This window comes from Nyctereutes procyonoides, unplaced genomic scaffold (assembly GCF_905146905.1).
Source record: "Nyctereutes procyonoides isolate TBG_1078 unplaced genomic scaffold, NYPRO_anot_genome, whole genome shotgun sequence".
NCBI lineage: Eukaryota > Metazoa > Chordata > Mammalia > Carnivora > Canidae > Nyctereutes > Nyctereutes procyonoides.
In genome coordinates, this window is record NW_026575048.1 from 14,865,268 (window position 1) to 14,890,328 (window position 25,061).

Sequence of the window (25,061 nt, forward strand, 5' to 3'; positions counted from 1 at the left end):
GCTGCATAAAGGATAAAAGCCCCCAGTCTCTGTAGTCTTATGTTTTTTTCTGGCCAAATGAAAAAGTCTCCCATGGCCAGCCAATAATATATATAAAAACAGAAAAGAAAACTGTTTCCGAATTATAAAATGTAAATTAATAAGGGATGTGTGGAATATCCAGCTAGCAATCAAAACTGAAATTAACTTCTAAAGACATGGTAGGATACATTTATTTAGTCTACTGTACCTTCCTCGTTTGTACAAAAAAAATCACCAATGCCAAAGTAGAGCAGGGCCTGGGCCTTTGTTACCTACCTTCTGTCCATATCAAGGTACATTCTTTCTGCCTCTTCAAACCTGCCGAAGTAGGCAGCAACTTCGGCCTGCCTCATGGGCTCACTCTGCAGATTGCCCAGACGCTTCACAAACTTAATGCCTTGGTAATCTTTGCAGTGCACAAATGCTTGCTCTGCAGTGTGCAAATCCAGTTTCTGAAGAGCCGCTTCAGCCAGCAGACGCCTTTATTACAATAAAAAAAAAAAAAGCTTATTGCAATTACTGAGATAAACCAGTCTTGAACCAGAATTCAATTAGTATACCAATTTTTTTCAGTTAAACAGGGTGGGAAGTCATTAACATATTTATACACGTTTCACTTAATATTATGCTCATTTTGAGTACTCCCAAATCTGAAATGAATTTCTGTATTTTAAAAAGAAGAGCAAGAATGGAAGTCTACCCCCACAAAGGCTACCACGAGAGTGGGGAACAATAGAGCTAAGACTTTAAAAGCATATACCAGTCATTCGGGGAAGATTTTTATTTTATTTAATTAATTAATTAATTAATTAATTAATTAATTTTAAAGATTTTAGTTATTTATTTGACGGGGGGGGGGCGGGTACAAGCATGGGGACTGGCGGACAGAGGGAGAGAGAGAAGCAGGCTCACCCTTGGGAACAGGGAGCTCAACATGCAGCTCCATCCCAGGACTCTGGGATCATAACCTGAGCCTGAAAGCAGACACTTAACCAACTGAGCCACCCAGGCGCCCCAGATTTTTTATTTTTAAATACCAAAGTCGGGGGTGTGGATTATCCTCTATGAATTGAGATGCATCTTCAATTCCAACCTTTTCAATCAATGCTCGACTATCTCGCAAGGACCGAATCTCAAAATTAATTATATAATCCTTGTTCGGATGTTCGGGATTCTAAAAGTAACATGAAAAAAAAGTCAAATGACTGCCTTTAGAGTTGTGTTTCTTTTTTACAGGAAAACGCACACACACAAACAACCGCATCATGTTATAACCCAAAAATGGGAAGAAAAGCTATTCCAATGTGTGGGTCTTCCGAGTTGTCTAGAAAACACCCACAACCCAGCTTCACTCCTCCTGAGGCTATGAGGCTGCCCTGGGGAATAGGGCAGTGATGGAAGAAGGGGGTCTCTTAAAATTATGCAGCCTTGTTTTCCTCAGCTTAAATGTCATGTTCCCAGGAGCCGCTATTCTCCTTGCCCAAAGTGCTTGTGGCTTCCACCAGAGCAGAAAACACATGTGTGGCAGCCTCTACCCCCTCATGCCTTAATCTCCTCTTTCCTTGCCAGAGGCAATGAAACTGTTGCTCCGGGTGCTGTTGGGCAGCAGACAAGCAAATAAAAGAAAAAGAGCAAGTTTTCATCACCTCTTTTCTTTTAATTTTGCAAGCTGACCCCTCCAAAAGAAAATAAAAAATTTTGAAGGCCAGCCTTGCAGGAAAGAGCTAGCTAATGGGCAAAGAAAGAAAATAGTAATTATGAACTCACCAATATCCTACATATTCCAAGGGAAAAAAGTGGAACATACAAGAAAGTTAGAAAAATCAGTAATGGCTCCCAGAACTGAGTTGCGTGTGCCCCTCCTCACCCTGCAACCAAACCAATGCATGTAGAAACTAAAATATTCTCCAGGAAATCCCTGGCACACTGTAGAAAGTAGTATGGAAAGAGCATGAGTTTTGAATTCAAACAGACCTAAGTTTAAATCCTAATTCCAATGCTCACTGGCTATGTGACACTTTCTAAAATCTGCTATACCCCCCTCCAACTTCTCCAAATAGAAACCCAATCATGTCACTTTCCTGCTTTATGCCTCTAATGAGTCCAGGATATAGTCCAAACTCCACAGAAGGCACACAAGGCCTCTTATAACCCAGGCCAACCATCCCCATGACCGTTCCCTTCCTCATTTCTGCAGCACTACCAATTACACACACCACCTTTGAAGCCAGACAGCTTGGGAGTCAAATCATGTCTCTGCCTACTGCTAACTGGGTGTCACTGGCAAATTAGTTTCTCTCTCCAAGCCTCAGATTCTTCATCTGAACAAATGATGATAATACTCAAACTTACTTCCTAGAGTTGTAAGGATTAAATAACACACATCAAACATTTAGCACAATGCCTGGTTGTGCTATTCATATTACTCACAGTCTCAGAACTGACCCAATGTTCTCTCACTGCAGACTTCTGAAGGGATACATCTCCCAACTGAACGACAGCACCCCCACCCCTTGTCTAGTTGCTGAATTTCTTGTCTATCTTCCCAACCCCTCTACTTGAGGCCAGGAACTGTGTCTTACTGACTGCCAGTAAACATTTCCTGAGTCAATGAACAGATGAACTTTTGGTAAATCATTTTACTCACTAAGAGCCTTCTTCATCTAAAAATGACATCTGTGTAATATGTACCAGGCATGGTTGGAACAACAAATGAACAATGATATATAATGACAAATGACAAATGAACACTTCCTTTGAGAGGTACTTTAGTAAATGTAAATTTAATAAATTCCTTCTTTTTCCTTTTGCATTCCTTCTGTTCTAATCCTCCAAGAAATTTCTCATGGGAAAAAAAAGTGAGTTATAACAAAAGGGGTACAATTTACATATTAAACCCAAACATGAAAACATGCTACAACTAACTGCAACTAACTCTGGAAATATAAAAATCTAGTATTCAAAAAAACTGGATGAAGTACACAGAAAAAGTATAAAACAAAGGTAAAACTGTTTTCAATATATTCTTAGAAAAGAAATTCTCAAAAGTTGGTCAAGGAAGGCCAAAGTAGAGGTTCAAAAAGATATCTGAAATCAGAAACGAATTATTTTATAAAGCCTGAAAAAAAATAGGATAGTAGCCCTGCAAACAAAAAGTTACTCAATTACCCTAGAATTACAGAAGACTAAAGTAAACTGTCAAATTTCAGTACCTCTGTTATTAATATAAAAACAATGACAAAAACAACTAGCTATCATTTTTTGAGTTCTTGATCCTAGCTAACACGGTGGTAAGTGCTTTTTACACATTACCTTACACAGTAACAATCCTGTAAGATAGGTTCTATTATCCATATTTTAGAGACAAAAAATTGAGATTCATAAACAAGAAAGGAAAATGAAGCTCAAAAAGGTGAAGGAACCTGTCTAAAGTGGTACAAGTGACAGAGCAGGGCCGATCCACATTCCTAACAGGGACACCACACTGCCTGGTGAAAACATAAATCCAGCCAAGCCAGCAACAGAAATACAATTGTTTTTTAAGAATTACCTTCAGTATCTCATCCAAAAGGACAGATTTAATTTCTAAATCCTCAAAGTTACAAATATATCCGGAAGTCTGAATGGGCTCCTTTAAAGATAAAAACACATGTTATGTTAAATTGAACAAAATTTTCCTTCATTTAGTATGTGACTTTATATTTTATTATCAACATTTTCAAACCAACAGAAAAGTACAAAAAATGTCATTAACAGCTATATGCCCATCATCTAAATAGTTATTAACATTTTTCTAAATACGCTTCAATTTTTCTGGCTATAGTATTTTAAAGTAAATCAAGTAAATTTATAGACATTATGACATTTCACCCCTAGCTATTTCAGTAGATATCTTTAAAAGATAAAGATGTTCTTAAAAAAAAAAGGAAAAATGCTCTTTACATAGCCACGTTACTATTATTATACCTTATGTAATCAGTATTACTTCCCTAATAGCATCTAATATCAGTCTAATTTTTCTCAATACCACTAGATAATTCTTATTCATGCAATGCAACAGGAAATTTAATTTTAAATTTACCTGACCAGCACTATATTTGTATGTAAGTACATATATCAAAGAAATTAAGTACCATACTGAAAGTCCACCCTCTGTAACATTAACCAGAGAGCATTCCTGATAGATTGTCTATATAAGAAGACTTAATTTGCCAATTTGTAAATACACAAGTCTGTTACAGGTCTGTCTCTTATCCTAGTGTGATGCAGGCTTATAGAAATCAAGTGTAGTAAATGCATATTACAATGTAAAGTGAGCTGCCCTAAATCCGTAGTAGAAAAAGTTAAGTATAAATACTATGTAAACAAAGAGAAGAAAACTCTCAATATACTTACTACCCCCAAGAACACTGTAGAAAGGATAAAATAATGTCTAGTAATGGAAATAATACCAGAATGTAATTTTTTAAAATATGTGTTTATGTGTATATCATGAAACACAAAGCAAAATCCAAAGGAAAAACATACTGAATTTATGACTCTGAAACTTAGTTCTTCATATGATAGAAACTACAAAAATTGTAATAGGAAGATACTAAAAAGATGGATATTACAGGTAAAAGTTGAATCATTTAGTATGTCGAAGTTTAGGGCTCTTGCATACATATTATATGTGTTTATTGAGTCTTAAGGTGATTATTTTCTTTTAAAAAATAAAAATTGGGGGCACCTGGGTGGCTCAGTGATTGAGCATCTCCCTTTGGCTGAGGTCATGATCTCAGGTCCTGGGATAGAGTTCCATATTGGGCTCTCCACAGGGAGCCTGCTTCTCCCTCTGTCTATTTCTTTGCCTCTCTCTGTGTCTCTCATGAATAAATAAATAAATATCTTTTTTAAAAAAAGTAAAAATTGTTGATTGAGAAAATTTTACAAAATCCTTTATTTCTTAAAAAAAATTGTACTATGTAAAGGCAAAAAATATGTCTTTATGAGCAATGAACATCCAGAGAGAATCAGAACAAATTTAATTCAAAAAAAAAGTATATAATGACATATTTCTTATAGAGGCCTTTTGTACCCTTTAATTATTTTGATACTACATGTATCCAAATATACCTGTATAAAAATGTTTATCATTAGAAAATGGTTTTATTTTTGGCTAGATAAAACACAAAGCAAGGTGGCCAAAAAAAAGTCATAAAAGATAATGCGTGGATAAAAAGTTACACCAAAAACAGAGAAAGGAAGAAAATACAGTAGGAGGAGAGATCAAAAATTAAGAGCTTCCAAAATAATCTATGATTATTGGCACATAAGTAAATATGCAAATATCTGTGTAATTCAGATTTTTAAAAGTCAACTTCTGCTTGAGGGATCTCAACTAATTTTCTTTATTTTCCAAAATTCACTAGATATCATCCACTTTCAACTGAAGTTTTAGACCAGTGGCTGACAAAAGCAGGACACATTCCCCTATGCAGTGCATAACAAGTTTGTTTTTATCAAGAAAGTATTTACAACTTCACCAATCTATACTATATTAAGTACTCTTATTCAGTACATAACTCAGAAGGTCTCAACATGGACAACAGAACAGGTATCGTGAAGGGCTTATCCACTCACTTCTAGCATATTGTGACATACCGAAGTTTGTACAGACTTAGAGGACTTAAGGATTATAGTACATAATTTTTAGCTAATCTTCATAAATTGGACCTGTCGTTTAAAAATCTTCCTGCAAAGAATCTGTGAATTAGCAGAATATTGGTAATGCGAGAGCAAGCAAACAGTCACCCTTCTTACTCCTAGCATAAATTCCAGGGTTAACCACATTACAGAGTGAAAACCTTTGTAGTCTAATCAGGTCTGACAAAAAGTCAGCTAAAAAATGGAAATTATCAAGACTACTTGAAACATGGGACTTATACTTACTAAGTTAATAATTCCATATTCTTTTTTTTTCATTTTTTTAAATTTATTTATGATAGTCACAGAGAGAGAGAGAGAGAGAGAGAGAGAGGCAGAGACACAGGCACAGGGAGAAACAGGCTCCATGCACCGGGAGCCCGACATGGGATTCGATCCCGGGTCTCCAGGATAGCGCCCTGGGCCAAAGGCAGGTGTTAAACCACTGCACCACCCAGGGATCCCATAATTCCATATTCTATATAAAGTGTGCATTATGCCTGAGATATCAGCTAAAGGTAGCCTGAACCATAATACTATGACATTTTAAAATAAGGTTTACTTCCTGTTTTTTTTTCTCATTCTTTTAAAATTTCTATTTCAGGGACATGATTCAAAATATATTTTTATTAATGTGGTAGGACATGTATATAACTTCTAAATAAATAATTATGCATACATGAAGGTATGGATTCAAAAGTGTGGAAACCCCTTGTTTGGTAAAGAGGTGTATAAAAATGAGAGGGTGAGTGACAAAAATATGAGATATGAAAGGAATACAAATATGAAATAGCACCAATGAGAGAGAAGATCCAAAAAAAAAAGACTAGAAAAGCTGAATGAGTCCCTTGAGAGGGTCACTGGAGATAAAAATGATCAAGCAGGGAATACCAACATTAAATTACTCATTTCCAAATTCTCAAAGAAAGTGTGTTTTATCAGTAAATTACAACTTCACATACAAATGGCACCCTTTCTCCACATATAATCTGAAGAAAACTTTACAACTTAAAGGAAAGGTATGAATCTAGAATTCGTAACACCACTCAAATGGATAAGAAGGTATTCAGTATTAATTGTCAAACGATAGCCTATCTCCTGAATAATAAAAGAATACAATGTCCTAAAGCAGCCCCAGTAAATTGTTTTGAAGAGTGTGTCCTTACGTGATCAGTCAAAGCAGCTACAGGAATGAACAGCAGAGTAACTAACCAAGCAGGGCTCACAGCCAGCCAGTGTCCTCATGAATGAAAAGAATGGCAGGGTTTATACAGAAATCCAGTCAGTGGTAAGGATGAGAGAAATTCATCTAGTTTTAAATCCAACATAACTTGAACTACTTGCCAAGGCAGAAAACAAACTCAGAAGAAAGAAGAAGAAAGAAGAAGAAAGAAGAAGAAAGAAGAAGAAGAAGAAGAAGAAGAAGAAGAAGAAGAAGAAGAAAAAGAAAGAAAGAAAGAAAGAAAGAAAGAAAGAAAGAAAGAAAGAAAGAAAGAAAAGCAAAGAGAAAAGAAAAAGGCTGTTCTGTTAAAACTACTTAAGAAGCACTTTGCACCGGGCCAAGACATCTTTTCCCCTGGTGTGTCACACACACATTATAAACAGCCCAGCACAACACTCTCACCTGTCCAGGCATATGATTTCTCACATAGGACACTCAGGGCCAATGACAGAAAAAGGACCCTAACGTTCAAAAAGTATTCCTCTCCCATTCTCAAGGTTATCCTGTGGTTACCTGTCAAATTTTCACACTTGTTTTTGTGGCAAGCATCAGATTTCCCTTGGACCCTTGGTAGGAGCCCCTGCTTGCAGGTTAAAGGCAGCAGCAGCCTCAAATGCCTTTCCTTTAAACAGTACCCAGAAACTAAAAGTCACAAAGATCCTTAAGACTCCCTAAAAGTTTTAACAAATCCTTTTTTTAAACAGATTTTATTTATTTATTCATGAGAGACACACAGGGAGAGGCAGACACATAAGCAGAGGGAGAAGTAGGCTCCCTGTGGGGAGCCTGACATGGGACTTAATCCTAGGGCCAAAGGCAGAAGCTCAACCACTGAACCACCCAGGTGCCCCTTAACAAAGCCCTTGAGAGCAATTTATATCAGGTCAATTCCCAACCCACAGACACTGAGTAGAGCTAAAATGAGGAAATGTGAAAATAATTTAGGCTATTAAAGGAACAAATAGTTTACCACTAAGCAAATTACTCTAGAAGATCTTTGGCACCTCAGGGACCCAAGCATTCAATTTCTTTCCAAAAAGGAAACTGTAGATCCACACATCAATTGTACAGCCTTTATCAAGTTACCTCTTAATATTTACATTTGTTGGGTACATCAAGCATAAAGAAAATTCCCAATTGAAAATGTATTAATTATTCAAAAATTGTATAAAAGATTTATTTCAATGATGCTTTGATTAGGCTACCACTCAAATGATTTTGAATTTCCTAAACACAAATGCTGATGCAGACAGACAAAGGAAAAATTAGCTGCTGTGAGCTGCAAGGAGAAAATCAAAAATAGAACTTTAAAACAAGTGAGCAAGGGGCTTCCTGATATGCCAGAGAGGGTAGATTAATCAGTCCACACTTGCATATTCATAAAATTATCAGGGTGAAAAAGTCCAGGATTCGTGGCTGACAGAATTGGTGTGAATATAAATAAGACCAAGGAAGCACAGATTAAAGTAGATAGAGAGGCAAAGAAGATAAAAGCACAAAGCAATTTCAAAACAGCATTTTTTTGGTTAGGTTGTTTTAAGCAATTTTGGTAAACGTTACTACTGATTTTTTTTTCTTAACTTTGACAAGTAAAAAATAAAGACTATATTAGAGATCATGACTCCATCTTCTAAAAAGAACAGATAAATGCTCAGGAAGTGCCTTTCAGAGAAAGCAGAAAATATTTAAACAATCAGTATTATTCCCACTCAAGACCAAATATGTTACAATTCCACAGAGATGTTTCTATTTCTTTTCAGAAATTCATGCAGCCAACACCAACAAACCTCTTAAGGAAACAAAGGGAAAAAGTCACGTTTTGATTATCTGGCTCATTATTTATGTACTGTTAATGCTCCTTTTTTTGTGTTTACCTCAGGATCCAAGTTTCTGAAAACATACATTCTTGTCTTCTCCATCATTGCAAACAGATCTGGATTATCTTTGGCCCACTTCATATCCCAGACATCTTTCCGCTCCAATTTTAACAACTCGCCAGTGACTTGCTGTCCTGTGCTGTCTGTTACCCGAGCATCCAAGTCAAAGAATGTTAGAGCTCCTGAGATGTCTATGATAGCCAGACGACTACAAATAATGATGTTGGAGAAGGGAAACAAAATTGTAAAATGACGATCAGCAATCACAAATATTACGACCTGTTACTGTTCTTCTGCAAAATCAGTTCATTAAAACTGGGAAGAAGACAGAAATGGCTTTAAAGAAATAACTGGTTGAATTTTTATAAATTTGTTAGAAGACATGGACTATTCTCCGTTTTGCTTCCTTGTGAGGAAAAAGTATCCAAAAGAATTAAAGCAACTGACATGCAAACAATTTAAACTATTACATTAGAATCTCTATATTTTGCCCAATTAGAGAAAACCATCTAAACACAGTATAATACACTTATCTAAATACAAATCTAGTATAGTAATATCACACTGAACTATAAGACAAGCTTACAACACACGTCTTTGTATTTATTACATAAATCCAACAATCCCACTTGATAACTTCTATACCCCACAACTACATGAGGAGAAATTCCAGACTTACCTAGAGTTGCAATTCAAGGATAACTGGTAGGCTCGACAATTAAGGGAATATTTTTGAATTAAACCAACATTAGGAAGACTGTATCTCTGAATGGCACCAGATTCACGACCCTATGGAAATTACTTTTGATTACTAAAGCATATTTACATAATAAAATTAAATTACAACTACAGGCCTTTCTATATGTTGATACATTTGTTTCAAAACCAAAGTGATAGTGTCATAACTAATTTCCAATTCTAATACTAAATCACATTGCTGAGTGCATATATATCTCCTAATTTAATTAAAACCCGTTAAAAGTAGCTGAAGGTGAACTGATTTTTTTTTAATTTGGCATTCAAAAGAAGTCAGGAATCTAGCTGTTCAATAATACATAAAGTCTTACATCACAAGGAAGAAATAACAAGGGTTATTTAACAGTTGTTATCTAGGTTAATATTCAGGGTACACAAAAAAGCTAAAATATAAAACACTTACTGAATTAAATTTCATATATATGAAAAACCAATGTAAGATCGCCATACAAAACAGTTGTTACTGAAAGTCTACATGTTTACGCTATAGCCACTTATCTGATACTAGTTAGAGGCAAAGGGAGATGATCAGAAAGCAGTGATACAATGAGTATTAGTTTAAATGGGTCTAAAAATAAAACAGATTATAAATTACTATGCAACTCTGTGCAAGCCTTAATGCTGACAGATCAACAGCTGGTATAAGGATCAGGAGAGAACTGTAGTTTCCAAATGCTCTGTGCCTCTGGCCATGGCAATGGGACAAAGCAGAAGGCTCTGCTCAGCCAATCTTTCCCTCTCCCCTTTTTAATCAGAGCAGCACTGTTTTTGCAGCATGATTCTCAAGAGAGGACTATCAGAAAGGCTGGAAGGATGAGAGGGAGAATATACTTTAATATGTAAAAGGGAAGCATGGGTTTCAGAAGATTTACCATATTGGGGTATGAAATAAGATCTTCTTTTTGAAAAAAGGGGTCCTGTGCTTTGAATGTTTGAAAAAGTAATTATTCTAAAACCTTTTACATTTCAACAGTGAAAAGCAGTTTTAAATGCAGAAGATATTTTCTCCATTAAAACTTCTGACTGGTATTAAAACTATCTGAGTATGTTTCTTATAGGTAGACTCTGTCATTTAGGAATTAAGTCAATTTTTGTGATTGCTATGAATTGCATGTTATTTTTTTTCTGCAAATGTCAGAAACACAGCTAACACACACACACAAACAAACAAAAACTCCCTGCCATACAGCAAAAAAATCTAAAAAGAAAAAAAGAGGCTCTGTAAGACAAACAGCTTTAAAAATACTGATGAGGAAAAACAAATACTACATTCTTCAGATTTTGTCCATCATAAAATTATCTAATGGCTAAGGAACGTAACCAGAACTGTAAATACACACTATTAAGGCTCTGATTACATAATTCAAATTCAATGACTTCACCAGCATTACAATATTAAAGTAAACATTTAGTTCTAAAATTAGTATTTTCCAATGCCAGAGCTCAAGAAAAGACACTACAACATCGATTTTATTTGAAAAATTTGCCTAGACTTCTTCATTTTATTGGTTAGCAAACACATCACCTCTTCATTTTAAGTCTTATGACAGTACCTGAGCCAAAACACTTCTTCCAACACAAAATAGCAGGCCATCTAGAGGAGGAAGCTTTCTAAGACCTACTACTGCTATCCAATCCACTCCACTCCACACCTGCCGCCAACTTGTAAGGTCATTCGACCCAGTGTCAAACTCTCCCCAACTGGCCACTATTCTATTGCTTTTATAAGCAGCTATTTTTGCAAATGCTTAACAATTAGTGAGGCAATCTTTAGAATTTTCTTATTTTTTACACTGGACTTGCTCTATTTGCTCACTTTGCTCTATTTTTCTAATTTAAACAATTATTATACATAATGCTAGTTTTTTTTTTGAACTTACCACAATCAGTGTCTTATCAGATGCAGTTATGGCACAAATTGGGTCCCGGGTGCCCTAAAATAAATCATTATTCTTTAACAAATATTTATTGAATAAGTAATCTGGTATAAGGTAGTATGCAATTCACTAAGAATACTTCAATGTATTTAACCTAAAATTTACTTAATGAGCACCTACTACGTGATAGATACTGAACTAAGCACGAGAGACACTCGGATAAAATCTTTCCCCTCCAGGATTCCTCCAAAGCCTACTGGGGAAGACGGCAAACCAAACACCTAATTACAGTACAGTATGATCAAAGTAGTGGTGTGCTCACGAGTTACAAGCACACCAAAGGAAGGAACGTCTCACCTACACAGAAGGGCACGGGGAGGCAAAAACCTGAGCTTTGTCATAAAAGAACAGATGGCAGAAGGGCCAGCCAAGGCCAGAATGAGGAAGGGGAAGTAGCACAGCACTGCAACAACCTGGGTGGATCTCAGGTGCTTATATGCTTAGTGCAGAAAAGCCAATTTCAAAAGGTTACATGCAACATGATTCCATTCCTTTAAAAAACTCTCAGAGTGAGGAAACTAGAGATAATTAGTGGTTGCCAGGGGGCAGGCACAGGGTGGAAAGCAAGTGTGAAAAAAAAGACATAGCAGGAGGCAAGTCCCTTCCCAATGGTGAGATTACCTCAAACTATGCACACGTACATTAATGGGAAAACTGGGTAAGGAATGGGGTGGGAGTCTAGCTAATGGTGTCATCACCAATATCAATACCCTGTTTTTTATATTATCCTAGTTATAGAAGATGTCACCTTTGAGGGATGCAGGGTAAAGAGAAACTATGTGCTATCTGTACAACTTCCTGTGAGCTTATAATTATTTCAAAAATTTTTTAAGAATCGAAAGAAAAAAAGCAGACCTAGAAAACAGTTTTTTGAGACAGACTTTTTTTAAAGAATTACTAGAATAAGATGGTATTTAGTAAAAAAAATTCTTCCTCAGATCTCAAAATAAAGTTACAGTATTTCCAAATTTACAGATATCAACATTTGCTGGCAATAATAAGATCACCTACTTGAATGGCTTTACTATAATCAAGCACCCCATCCACAGATCCAGAAGGAGTATCATCAATATGATAAATTCTGAGGGGAAAAAAAAGTGAGAATTTCAAAGATGGTCTAATAAGTAAAGATGATACCATTTCCTAATTTCTAGAACAATTAAAGGATTGGATGACATCCATGAATATTATTATATAACATAAACGTCCTGATTATTTTAAAGAGTTCTTGACACAGTTGCATCCCACAAAGGTAGAAATCATCCACCAGGTGTTTACTAGTTATGCAAGTGTTACATTCCTGAAAGTTCTGCCAAAAAAATACTTGAACATTGAATCACATATTTCCAATGAATTTCATTAAGCCACAAAAGATATTTTACCTTATTCTGCAAATGAGTATCACTCAGGAATAATTTCTAATACACTAAGTTTTTCTGTTATTTCTCCATAATTTCCCTTCTATTGATATGCTTAATAAAGCTTAAATAAACTTGGGAAGCTGTAGTTAATGGAATTCTTATTCTGAAGTAAAGAATTGTTCCCTGTGTTATGAAGATGCACTACTTTTGGACTTCCCCCATCTGATACATTTAATATAATACTATTCACACCACCGTATCTCTATTACTTTGTCTCTCCCACCAGTTGATGAGTTTCCTGGAGGCAAAGACCATGTCTCCAGTGCCTAGCACAGTGCCACACACTGTCAGGTGCTCTAAGTCTGCTGGAAAAAATATTAAAATGAGTGGGGCGGAATAGGGAAGATACATCAGAGTAGCTATGAAGCCCTGGGCAAGTTAATTAACTTCTCTGAGCCACAATTTCTCCATGTGGAGAATAAGGGCAACTTTGAAGGGTTTTTTAAGAGGCAAAAATAAAGTGAGGTTTGTAAAGCACTATGCACAGAGCCTGATCATCAAGAAATCATACATGGAATACAGTCACAAAAAAATCAAACCATTTCCTATCTTTAAAATATTATGAAATTTTTATCAAGTTGAAATCGTAATTGTACTTTCATCAATATAATGATATTAAATGTTACATAGATATGTATCAAATGCAGAAAGAAAATATATTAAAAAGAGAAAATAATTTCAGAGGTGCCAGATTTCTACATCTTAATACATTTCTATTAAGTATATCCAGCTAATATGTCTACTTAGTTATCACAAAATAAAAGTCAAAGGTCAGAATAGGAGGTCTTTTAAGAGATTTTGTGAGCACCTTCCATCTCATAAAACAAGTAGAGTACTGCAAGAAAGGCCAATCTGAGTGAGCGTTTCAGAGCAAGATCAACCTGGTTCTCTGGCCCATCTCTGCTTATCAGGTGGTGACCTTTGGCAAATAATTTAAGCTCCTGTGTCTTAGTTTCCTCTCTGACACAGGATTAATAAGAGTACTGACTAGGCTTACTGTAGTATCTAGCACATTAAAAGTATTCAATCAATGATAGCTATTCTCACCATCATTCACCATATTTTACAGATAAAGCCCAGAGAGATGCTTCTCCATCTGTAAAACTAGCACGTGAGTCCCAGATAGAAATAGAGGCATATGCTGCCATCTTAAAGCCAGAATATCTTTAGCTAGCTCTCAGAGGACACTTTCTCTATGGAGAGGCTAGACTCTTTGGTCCCAACTTTGTCCTAAGATCTCCCTGCAGACTATGGTTCTTTTGCTTATTGTTGCTTCTGCTTTCACATGTTGTTCTAAAAGAGGCCAAAGATTCTTCCCATTTAGACTTTCAGAACTACTGAGAAAACAAGATATAGTATTTTCAACTGTTTTTTTAAGAAAGGGAAAAGTCGGGGAGGGGCAGAGGGAGAGCCAGAGAATCTTAAGCAGCCTCCAGGCCCAACACAGAGCCCGATGAGGGGCAAATCCCACAACCTTAAGATCATGACCTGAGCCAAAATTGAGAGTCAGACACTTAGCCAACTAAGCCACTCAGGTGCCCCTCAACTGGTTTTTTTGTGTTTTTTTTTTTTTGGTTGCCTTTTTTTTTTTTTGCTTTCACATGAATTCGCATATCTAAAATATTTTTACTGGGGACAGTTCTCCTATCTTAATGAGTCTTAAAGGAAAGGAAAGACTGCATTAAAATCTCAAGCATGTGTGAAGGAAGATGATCTGAAATGACCCCCTGCCGCCCACTCCCACCAACACAGGCCTACATCCTGATTAAGAATCATTAGCTTAAAACACTCAACAAAATGCTCTTTTTAAAGGCTTAGGGTTACAACAAAAGGGCCAAAAGAGTATCACCAACAGAGACAACAAAACTAACAAAACATAGTAAATGCATCTGCACCCCAGGGAATCCCCCCATCCTAGCTCCTAACTCCTCAGTGTGGTAGAGACCCTTCTACCATTCAACCCTAGACTCCCTGGAATCCAGGGCAAGACAAGCCAAGTGACCAGTTCACCCCCGTGAAGACCTTCTCCGTATCTAAGAACCTGCCTCTCCTGTGGAGACTGATACTACAATCGCCCCCACCCCTCTAGAAAGACCTATACCACTAACCCATAAGAATGAATTTTACATGCAACTGAATAATCATATTTCAAGTATAGCATAATAACCCTAATTTGGTAGGAGCAGATGAGTGAGAATAGCTACTTCCTTATAAAAACACAGATTTCCACTCTTTATCTCCAAGGGCTTTCTTTTATTACACCACACTACTTATCATTTATTTTGATAAATTTAAACAAATAATTTGAAAGATTTTGAAATCAATGGGAAAATATTATTTCTAGTAATCAAAACAATTTACAGTTCTCAAGCATGACAATGTATAATTAACTATGACTGATTTAAATGCGATATGGTCAAGCTACTAAAAACCATGCGTCAAAAGATATACCTTTCTCTCCCTTCCTTTCGGGACCGCGTGATCTGATTAATTTCCAATGCTGTGAGCTTCTTTGCCACACGATATTGCCAGGTATAAAATGCTTCTTTTGAAGCTGCTATCACATGGGTTTTGGTCATTGCAACAAATAATGGTACTATTAAAAAGAGCATTAAGACAATTAGGTTACAGTTACACAGAATAGCAGAATGTTTGTGCTGCAAAGGAATTCAGTGAGCACTGCATTCAACCCCTCATTTCAGACAATATACCTCACACACAGTCTCTGAAATCAAAAAAGAATCAAAAGCTTGCAGAACTATACAAAAACATGTTACATCAAAATGGTTCAAAGACTTAAATGTAAGAGCTAAAACTGTAGAAATCCTAGAAAAAAAAAACTCAGGAATAAATTTTGTGACCATGGATTAGGCAAGAGTTTCTTACATATGACACTGAAAGCACAAGCAACAAAAGAGAAAGTAGATAAAATGGACTTCATCAAATTAAAAACATTTGTTTCAAAGGACACCATCAAAAAAGTAAAAAGACAACCCACAGAAAAAAATATCTGTAAATCATAGATGTGATAAGGAATTGTTTCTAGAATGTGTAAAGAGGTCTTATAATTCAATTAAAAAATGGGCAAAAGATCTGAAAGTCATTTCTCTGACGATATATAAACAGCCACAAGCAAAGGAAAAGATGTTCAATAGCATTAGCCATCAAGCAAATGATGCAAATCAAAACAGCAATGAGCTACTACTTCCCTCCTATTATAATGGCCAGCATCAAAAAGTTAGACAATAATGAGTATTGCCAAGGATGTACACAAATGGTCGGAAAATAAAGTAGTACACCCACTTTGAAAAATAGTTTGGCAGTTTCTCCAAATGTTACATACAGAGTTACCATAGGCCCCATCAACTCCACTCTTAGGTATATACCCAAGAGAAATGAAAACAATGTCACACAAAAGCTCACACACACGTTCAGAACAGCATTGTTCATGACAGCCAAAAAGTGGAAACCGCCCAAATGTCCATTAACGATGAATAGATAAATCAACTCCCACTCCTTCCTCCTGTCTCCACTAGCATTACTGCTTGGTTTGGGCATTTATCCTTCCCTCTGATCTCACATCTTCTATTTCCTCATTAATTTAGAAAAGAAAATTCCCCCAAGTTCCTTCCTAACTTAGGAATATATTCTCCTAACCATATAACTTTTTTTCATGTGTTCTGTTTCTTAAAGAACATTTAATTAAGCTCCTATTACATATTATTTGATACAGTCTTATCAAATCTATCTTTAGGATTACAAAATGGAGGAATAAAGTAGTAAACTAACTTGTCCAAGGTCACAAAACATACTAAACACCATAAAACAAGGCACATATATTCACACAAAATATATAAAAAAAAGAAACAAAAAAACCTTCATAAAAGATCATTTTAATACCTATTTTCTAAACTCATGAAGAATCAGAACAGTATAAAATTTATGTTTCATTAAATATTAAGCAAAGTATTCACATGGTTAGAATACAAGAATGCTGTTAATAGCAGCTACCACTTATGGAGTTCTTGCCAGAGTCCAAGTAGATGCTTAACGACTTAGAAAATGGACAAAGAATTAGAAATCAGACGAGTGGTAAAATGTTAATTGAGTATATTAACCAATTTGAGACCAACTTTGAGTCTCAAATCCAAGAATTCCTATATGCTAAGTAACTTAACTATAGTTGAATCATAAGAAAAAAATTTTTTTCATTAAAATTCTTAAACATTTTTTTATTCAAAACACATACTGATGCTGAACTCTAGAGGGAGCCAGAGCCTTTCCTGTAGGGAACAAGTGGTTGAAAGACAGTCCTAAGGGACAGGGGGGAGCGCCTAGTGGGATGAGCGAGCCTGCCAGGCCCAAGCTTTGCTCAGCTTTCTTGGACCCCGTTTTTTCACTGAGTCCTAGTACATTTGTTAAATGTTTAGTAAATTCTAGCATAGATACTCTAATGCTGACTATTCTGCTCGGAGTATGATTTGAAGGAAGCTCACAAAATTTTTAACTATTTTCTAATAAAATATAATTTTTCCTAAGCATATAAAAGCATTCCTCTAACCACTATTTACCTACAACTGTAAATTATATTCATGTTCCTTTCTGATACATCCTAAATAACTACAATAACTAATCGTTAGCCTGATTAATTCAAAATTAAAATGTTTATGGTTCATGGAAAGAGTCAGGCTTTGGGATTCAAGCGACAGGTACTTGCTTATTAACCCTGTGGCCTTATATATATCACTTATTCTCTCTGAACCTCAGTTTATTTACTGTAACTGAAGATGATAATAATACCAACCTTATACAGCTGCTTAAAGACTAAAAGAGATAGTAAAAATAAAGCATAGTGTGGTGCCTGGAATAGAATGCTTAATAATCACTTCAAAGCCAATATTTATTGAATTTATATATATGTGTGTGTGTGTATATATATATACATATATATATATGAGGTACATGTAATGATATAGTAATTATAATTACGTAATTATAATACACACACTATATAATTGTATTAATATATAATGAACATACTCCATAGTACCTATTCTCACACACACAACTCTCCATATGGCAAGCATTATTATCCCCATTTAGCAGGTGAAGACACAGAAAGATGGAGGGGTTAAATAACTTGCTAAAGCACACATATGGAAAGTAGAAGGTGGAACACAAGCCCAGTTAATCTGACTCCAGAAGCCATGTCCTTAACCACTATGGCATACAGCTTTTCATTAAGGATTAATAAGTATTAGATGTGGTTACTATTATTGTCTTAACTTTTTATACCTACATAGGTTTTTATGATAAAATCACACACAAACCTACTGGTCAATATAAATGTATCTGAAACATACATTCTTTTGAATCAGTAGGGTAGTAATTTCAGCAAGTTCATATAGGTAGATAATTCCATGTACAAAAATTATGCTAGATCTTCATTAAAAGATCTAACCCAATCAGGTGGATTGGTTCGTAGTTTCCTAGAACTAAGCCTCCAAGAAAAAGGTAAGAATGCAAATTTTAACAGAACACTTTAGAAAAAGAACACAACCAGGATAAAAGCACTTCAACTATTCATTATCTGGGAAAAAATTCAAATATTTAGAATTATTATTGGGGAAAAATTATTAAGAAAAAGACAATCTCTTCACCAATGGTGTTGGGAAAATTGAATGGCCACATGCAGAAGAATGAAACTGGACCACTCTTTTACACCATACACAAAAATAAACTCAAAATGGAGGAAAGACCTAAATGTGAGCCAGGAATCCATCAAAATCCTAGAGGAGGGACGCCTAGGTCGCTTAGTAGTTAAGCATCTGCCTTTAGCTCAGGGCGAGATCCTGGGGTCCTGGGATCAAGTCCCGCAGCAGGCTCCTGGTAAGGGGCCTATGTCTCTGCCTCTCTCTGTGTGTCTCTTATGAATAAATAAATAAATAACATCTTAAAAAAATAAAAATCCTAGAGGAGAACACAGGCAGCAACCTTTTTGACCTCAGCCACAGCAACTTCTTGCAAGACACATCTATAAAGGCAAGGGAAACAAAAGCAGTAAAGAACTACTGGGACTTCATCAAGATAAAAAGCTTCTGTACAGCAAAGGAAACAGTCAACAAAACTAAAAGCAACCCTCAGAATGGGAGAAGATATTTGACCTATCAGATAAAGGGCTACTACCCAAGATCTATACAGAAATTATCAAACTCAATACCCAAAAAACAAAAAATCCAGTTAAGAAGTGGGCAGAAAACATGAAAAGACATTTCTCCAAAGAAGACCTACAGATGGCCAACAGACACATGAAAGAATCCTCAGCATCGCTCAGCATCAGGAAAATACAAATCAAAACCACAATGAGATACCACTTTACACCAGTCAGAATGGCTAAAATTAACTCAGGAAACAACAGATATTGACAAGGATACAGAGAAAGGGGAACCCTCTTGCATTGTTGGTGGTCATGTAAACTGGTGCCACCACTCTGGAAAGCAGGGTGGAGGTTCCTCAAAAAGTTAAAAATAGAGCTATCTTACAACTCAACAATTGCACTACTAGGTATTTATTCAAAGGATACAAACATAGTGATTCGAAGCGGCATATGCATCCCAATGTTTATAGCAACACTGTCCAAAATAGCCAAACTATGGAAAGAGCCCAGATGTCCATTAACAGATGAATGGATATAAAAGATGTGGTAATACATACAGAATATTAGCCCTCAGAAAGAATGAAATTTTGCCATTTGCAACGGCATGGATAGAACTAGAAGGTATTAGGCTAAAGTAAGTCAGTCAAACACAAATACCACCTGATTTCATTCCTATGTGGAATTTAAGAAACAAAATAAATGAACATAGGGGAAGGGAAGGAAAAATAAAAGAAGATGAAACTACGAGGGAGGCAAACCATAAGCGATACTGAACTCTAAGAAACAAACTGAGGGCTGCCGGAGGGGAGGTGGGGGGTATGGGGTAACTGGGTGATGGGCATTAAGGAGGGCACGTGATGTAATGAGCACTGGGTGTTACATGCAACTGATGAATCACTAAATTCTACCTCTGAAACAAATTTTTAAAAAAGAATTATTCTTCCATTAACTGAACTTTGTAACACTGAGAGGTAGTAGTTACTAGCCAAGCAAGGATGTAAAACAATCTAGGAATTCACATATAAGTAAAACCTGCTTATAACAGTTTAACAGAGACCTGAAATAAATGTCTACATCTCTAATGTTCCCCTACTTTCCTACTCATTCATTTCTCAGCCCCTTAAAGAGCTGGTAAACTGAAATTGCACAGACATGTTTTCATCAAATTGCCTTTCTCTACATTATATAGAGTGCATGTGTTAGAAACCATCATTAGAAAGCCACCGACATGCTCCCACCAAAATAACTAAAGCACAGGCACCTGGTACTTTCCAGGCACTTTCATGCCTTTGGTCCTCTGCAAATGCTGTTTTCTCTCCTTCAAATGTCACCTGAAGAAATAATTATCCTTCAAAATTCGGCTGCAATGAAACTGTCTCTAAGTAGGAGAGATGTCCCTGATATTCTTACTCACCAACATCCAGTTACCAATACCCAGCACGAAACCTAGACAGATGGGGAGCAGTGAGCCAGTGTTCAAAAGAGTAACTGTATTTCATTATTTGTGTAGATATCCTACAGGAAGTTTCATAGTCAATTTCTTTTAGCTCCAGATACTTAGTAAGTACAGTACCTGAAACTGACTGAAGGTTTGTTAAATAAATGTATTATCCTCTATTTTCATGATAGAAAATAAATATTTCCCATACATTCAATAAACATTTGTTATGGGGCAGGCACCATGTTAGGCAAAGGAGATACAAAAATGAATAAGACATAAATCCTTAAAACGTTCAAAATCTTGTGGGGAAGATAAACAAGAGAATAATCACAGTGTAGAGTAAAAAGTAGTACTGTGAATAGAAGAGCACCAAAGGTATTTTAAGGGCTCAAAGGAAGAGCATCAAAAAAAGGGCACCTACGTCCTCACGTATAGTTCAAGAGTGCCACAAACTAAACTTCTATAATAACGCATAAAGTTCTTTTACAAAGTTTCTATAGAGCTTGTCAGGAGGAAGAGTATGTAGCACAACAAAAATTACACTTTCCAGAACAACATCAGTTATGCACTTTTTTCGTTTTAGCCTCCGGTTCTCATGAAAATTTGGCATACAAAGTGAAAAAAGGAATTTTACAGGATATGTATGAAACAAAAATGTTGAGTCTTTGGCTGGGTTTACTTCAGACCAATGAAAGAACTATTTGTTAAAATTCCAGTCAGTGAGACTGCAAAAAAAAAAAAGTTTCGAGACTCAAAAATACAAATAATCATGCCCTCAAGTATTGGCTATTTTATGAAAGTGAAGGGTTGACATCTGGTATGGGGGAAAAAAAAAAAAGACTACCTGTGATTAAAATTTGAGGCTAACCCTATCATCATCATTTTATGTTAAAACTTTGACATCAAAAGAAAAAGCATATAAAGACTGGCAAAATTTACACCATAAAGACCGTTATGTTTCTAACAGAAGATATTCACGTGACAAGAATCTGTAATAATTTTAAGTGAAGCCTTTAAAAAGGAACTCTAACATATACATGTATGCACATCTATAAACATATAAGCATACTATGGTAACAATAAATGTAAGACATGAAGTTGAAAAGTTTCACTATAAAAGTGAATTACCAAGACTCTAAACAGCATAAAAATCTTTGAAGCCAGTATTTCTCACATTTGCTTGTATCCCCCCAAAGAATTTAGCCAAATATACTTAGAAGACAGACACTAACATTTGATTAAGATTGACTATGAAATCTAAAAAAAAAATTATAGAAAACACTCTCAGATTCAAAAAATAATTCAATGATTTTTTAGCTTTTGAAATCTAATAATTTTTCTAATACTATATCCAAATAAACTACCACACTTTTAAAAAATATATTACTTTTGGAAGTTGCAGTGCAATGGCAACAAAATATTTGGTAATGATTTTTAACAAAAAAACTTAGGAGTAAGATGTGCAATTTTTTACTGGTGACTCATAGCTGTCGGCTAGAGAGAATGGTAAATCTAAAGTAACAAATGTCTTCAGAAAACAAAAAGGAATTTTTAAAAGCTGTCCCTATTAATAGACTGATTTCATTAGAAAAATCTGGAAAGGGCAAATACACTTTTACAAGCAGCTAAAGTGTTTTTATGGAAGAGAGGTATTTACAAGCAGTTTATTAATAATAGAAGTGGTTTAACAGCAAAATTCTTTCTATAATCCTCAGTTTATTACATGCTAATCATTATGCTGCATACCAATTCCTATACAATTATATTTCCCGTTGAAAGCAAATGATGGCAGTATAGCAGTTGTGAGATTACTGGGGCATTTAGATAGAGTAGCCTTATAATTCACTCTATTAAACAAGATACTTCTGACAGTGAAGTGGAGCATTATTGATTATTTTACCACGATAATAGGCATAAACTGGTGCTGGACTTGTCAAACCAGGAAGAATGGTCATCCTTGCTTTAGAGAATACCTTCTTAACTAATAATAATACTGTTAGGTTTTTAAGTTAGTTTTTACATATAAAACTTGACTAAAGACAGAATAGGCATTAACATTTCCTTACCAATATCAATATATTTGGGATCCAAAGGTGTGCCAATAGAATTACAAAGAACTAGCACAAACTGTGAATAAAAAAACAAAGAGTTATCAGAACTCCTGCTTCTTTACAATAAAGGAAACAATGCTTAAGATATCATGCTTATCTCTTTAAAGTATCACAACTGGGGAAAAAAAAGTATCACAACTGGGAAATAACTGATAAAATTGTTAAGTGCAAAGAATATACTCCATAGCATTAAACATAAGGAAACATGAATTAAAATTAAACCAAGGCTGATTCCTCAATATAATGGAATACTGTGGTTTTTAAGAGGCCATCTAAGAAATGCAAGTACACTAGCTACTTTTCATTATCTATACTTCTAAAACTCCTGATCACCTGTAACCTCAAAATTCACTTTCATCCTATGATGAGCTATATAAGAACTAATTTAATTTGTTACCGTTGCACCAAATGTTCCCATCTCGTTCTCCTCCTTTGAAGCAATATAAAAATGACATGAGAAATTAAGAAAAAAATTAATTAACTCAGAAAAAAGCATAATCCAATCTAGTGAAAAATTACTTACAATGCCTACTGGCTAACACAAACATAATTACCAATAGTTAATATTAGAGAAAACAAGCATAATGCACACTTTACACCATATTATTCTAAAGTGATTTCATTTTTCTTACTGTTAGTCACCTTTTCTATATCTTGTGCTAAAAATACTATTTTACTTAGATGTTCTTCTGATAAGAATAATGATTTTTTTAGAATAATGATTTTAAATAAACCAACTCTCCATGTACTATTTATATATAGCCTTTTTTCTTTTTTCAGCTTCTCAAGTAAAACTTCTTTAATGTCATAAATATAAACTAAATGAATCTTGATGGACTATTGATGGGAATGCAAACTGGCACAGCCACTGTGAAAAACAGTATGGAAGTTCCTCAAAAACTTAAAAATAGAACCACCCTATGATCCGGGAATCACACTACTGAGTATTTACCCCAAAAATACAAAAACACTAATTCAAAGGGATACATGCACCCCTATGTTTACCTCAGCATTATTTACAGTAGCTAAACTACTGAAGCAGCCCAAGTGTCTATTCAATAGATGAATGGATAAAGACAATGTGGTATATAGATATATACAATGGAATATTATTCAGCCATAAAAAAGAATGAAGTCTTGTCATTTGCAACAACACGGATGGAGCTAAAGAGTATTATGCTAAGCAACACATAAGTCAGAGAAAGACAAATACCGTATGATCTCACTCATATGTGGAATTTCAGAAACAAAACAAATTAGCAAAGAAAAAAAAAAGAGAGAGAGACTAACCAAGAAATAGAATCTTAACCATGGAGAACAAACTGATGATTACCAGAGGGGAAGGAGGGTGGGGGAACGGGTGAAATAGATGATGGGGATTAGGAGTACACTTATCATAATAAGCACTGAGTCATGCATAGAATTGTTGGATCTCACTATACTGTACACCTGAAACTAATATAACACTGTATATTAATAATGCTGGAATTAAAGTTAAAAATTTAGAGGCTCCTGGGTGGCTCAGTCGGTAGAGCATCTGACTCCTGATTGGGGCTTAGGTCATGATCTCAGGGTGCTGAAGTCAAGCCCCACATTGGGCTCCATGCTGAGAGTGGAGTCTCCCTGAGATTCTCTCCTTCTCCCTTTGCCCCTCCCCCCCTGCTCACATGCAGGCACACATACTTCTCTCTCCCTAAAAATAAATAAAATCTTTTTTAAAAAATTAATAAAAATAAAAATCAAAAAGTAAAATTACAATGTTATGAAAAATAGAAAAATGTTTTAAAATTTCTTTAAACTAAATGACAAAAATTATACTGAAATATAATTTACTCTTCCACTACTTAAAATAAGCTGATTTATTGCCACAAAATAAATATCGCAAATAACTTGTATTTTCTAATGCACATATAATCTACATGCTCAAGGTTAATGAATGAAGTAGTTCTATAAGATTTCTTATTAAAAATAGAGATTCCAGGCAGCCCCAGTGGCACAGCAGTTTAGTGCCGCCTGCAGCCAAGGGCATGATCCTGGAGACCCGGGATCAAGTCCCACATCAGGCTCCCTGCATGGTGCTTGCTTCTCCCTCTGCCTGTGTCTCTGCCCCTCTCTCTAGCTGTGTCCCTATGAATAAATAAATTAAAATAATAATAATAATAATAATAATAAATAAAAATAGAGATTCCCATCTAACTTACCATTTTCTGCTCCCTGAAGCAACAACTTTCAGATCCTTTAACTCAACCTTTTGATATTTACCTCCACAATCCTAAGTAATGTGTTCACGATGGTACTTCTTATTTTATTGTTTCAATCTGGGATATTCTCTACTGACTTCCCACTATCACAGAGAGGTATGTAACTCTCTTTCAGCCCCATTCCCAGCCTCCCATCACACAGGGGGCACACTTCCATCCCTCCAGCTTTCCA

At 35.5% G+C, this 25,061-nt stretch overlaps 1 protein-coding gene across 1 annotated transcript in view; it reads right to left on the reverse strand.

Annotated features, from left to right (window-relative positions):
* Positions 1-25,061, reverse strand: part of WDR35 (WD repeat domain 35) — a 57,362-nt gene that overhangs the window by 10,743 nt on the left and 21,558 nt on the right. Inside the window, exons 11-19 of the mRNA XM_055327519.1 lie at positions 22,584-22,644; positions 15,371-15,515; positions 12,510-12,579; positions 11,442-11,495; positions 9,485-9,594; positions 8,803-9,013; positions 3,572-3,652; positions 1,059-1,195; positions 298-501 (exon numbers count right to left, since the gene is read on the reverse strand). Of these exons, the coding sequence (XP_055183494.1) occupies positions 298-501; positions 1,059-1,195; positions 3,572-3,652; positions 8,803-9,013; positions 9,485-9,594; positions 11,442-11,495; positions 12,510-12,579; positions 15,371-15,515; positions 22,584-22,644 (1,073 nt within the window). The remainder of the gene's footprint in view (positions 1-297; positions 502-1,058; positions 1,196-3,571; positions 3,653-8,802; positions 9,014-9,484; positions 9,595-11,441; positions 11,496-12,509; positions 12,580-15,370; positions 15,516-22,583; positions 22,645-25,061) is intronic.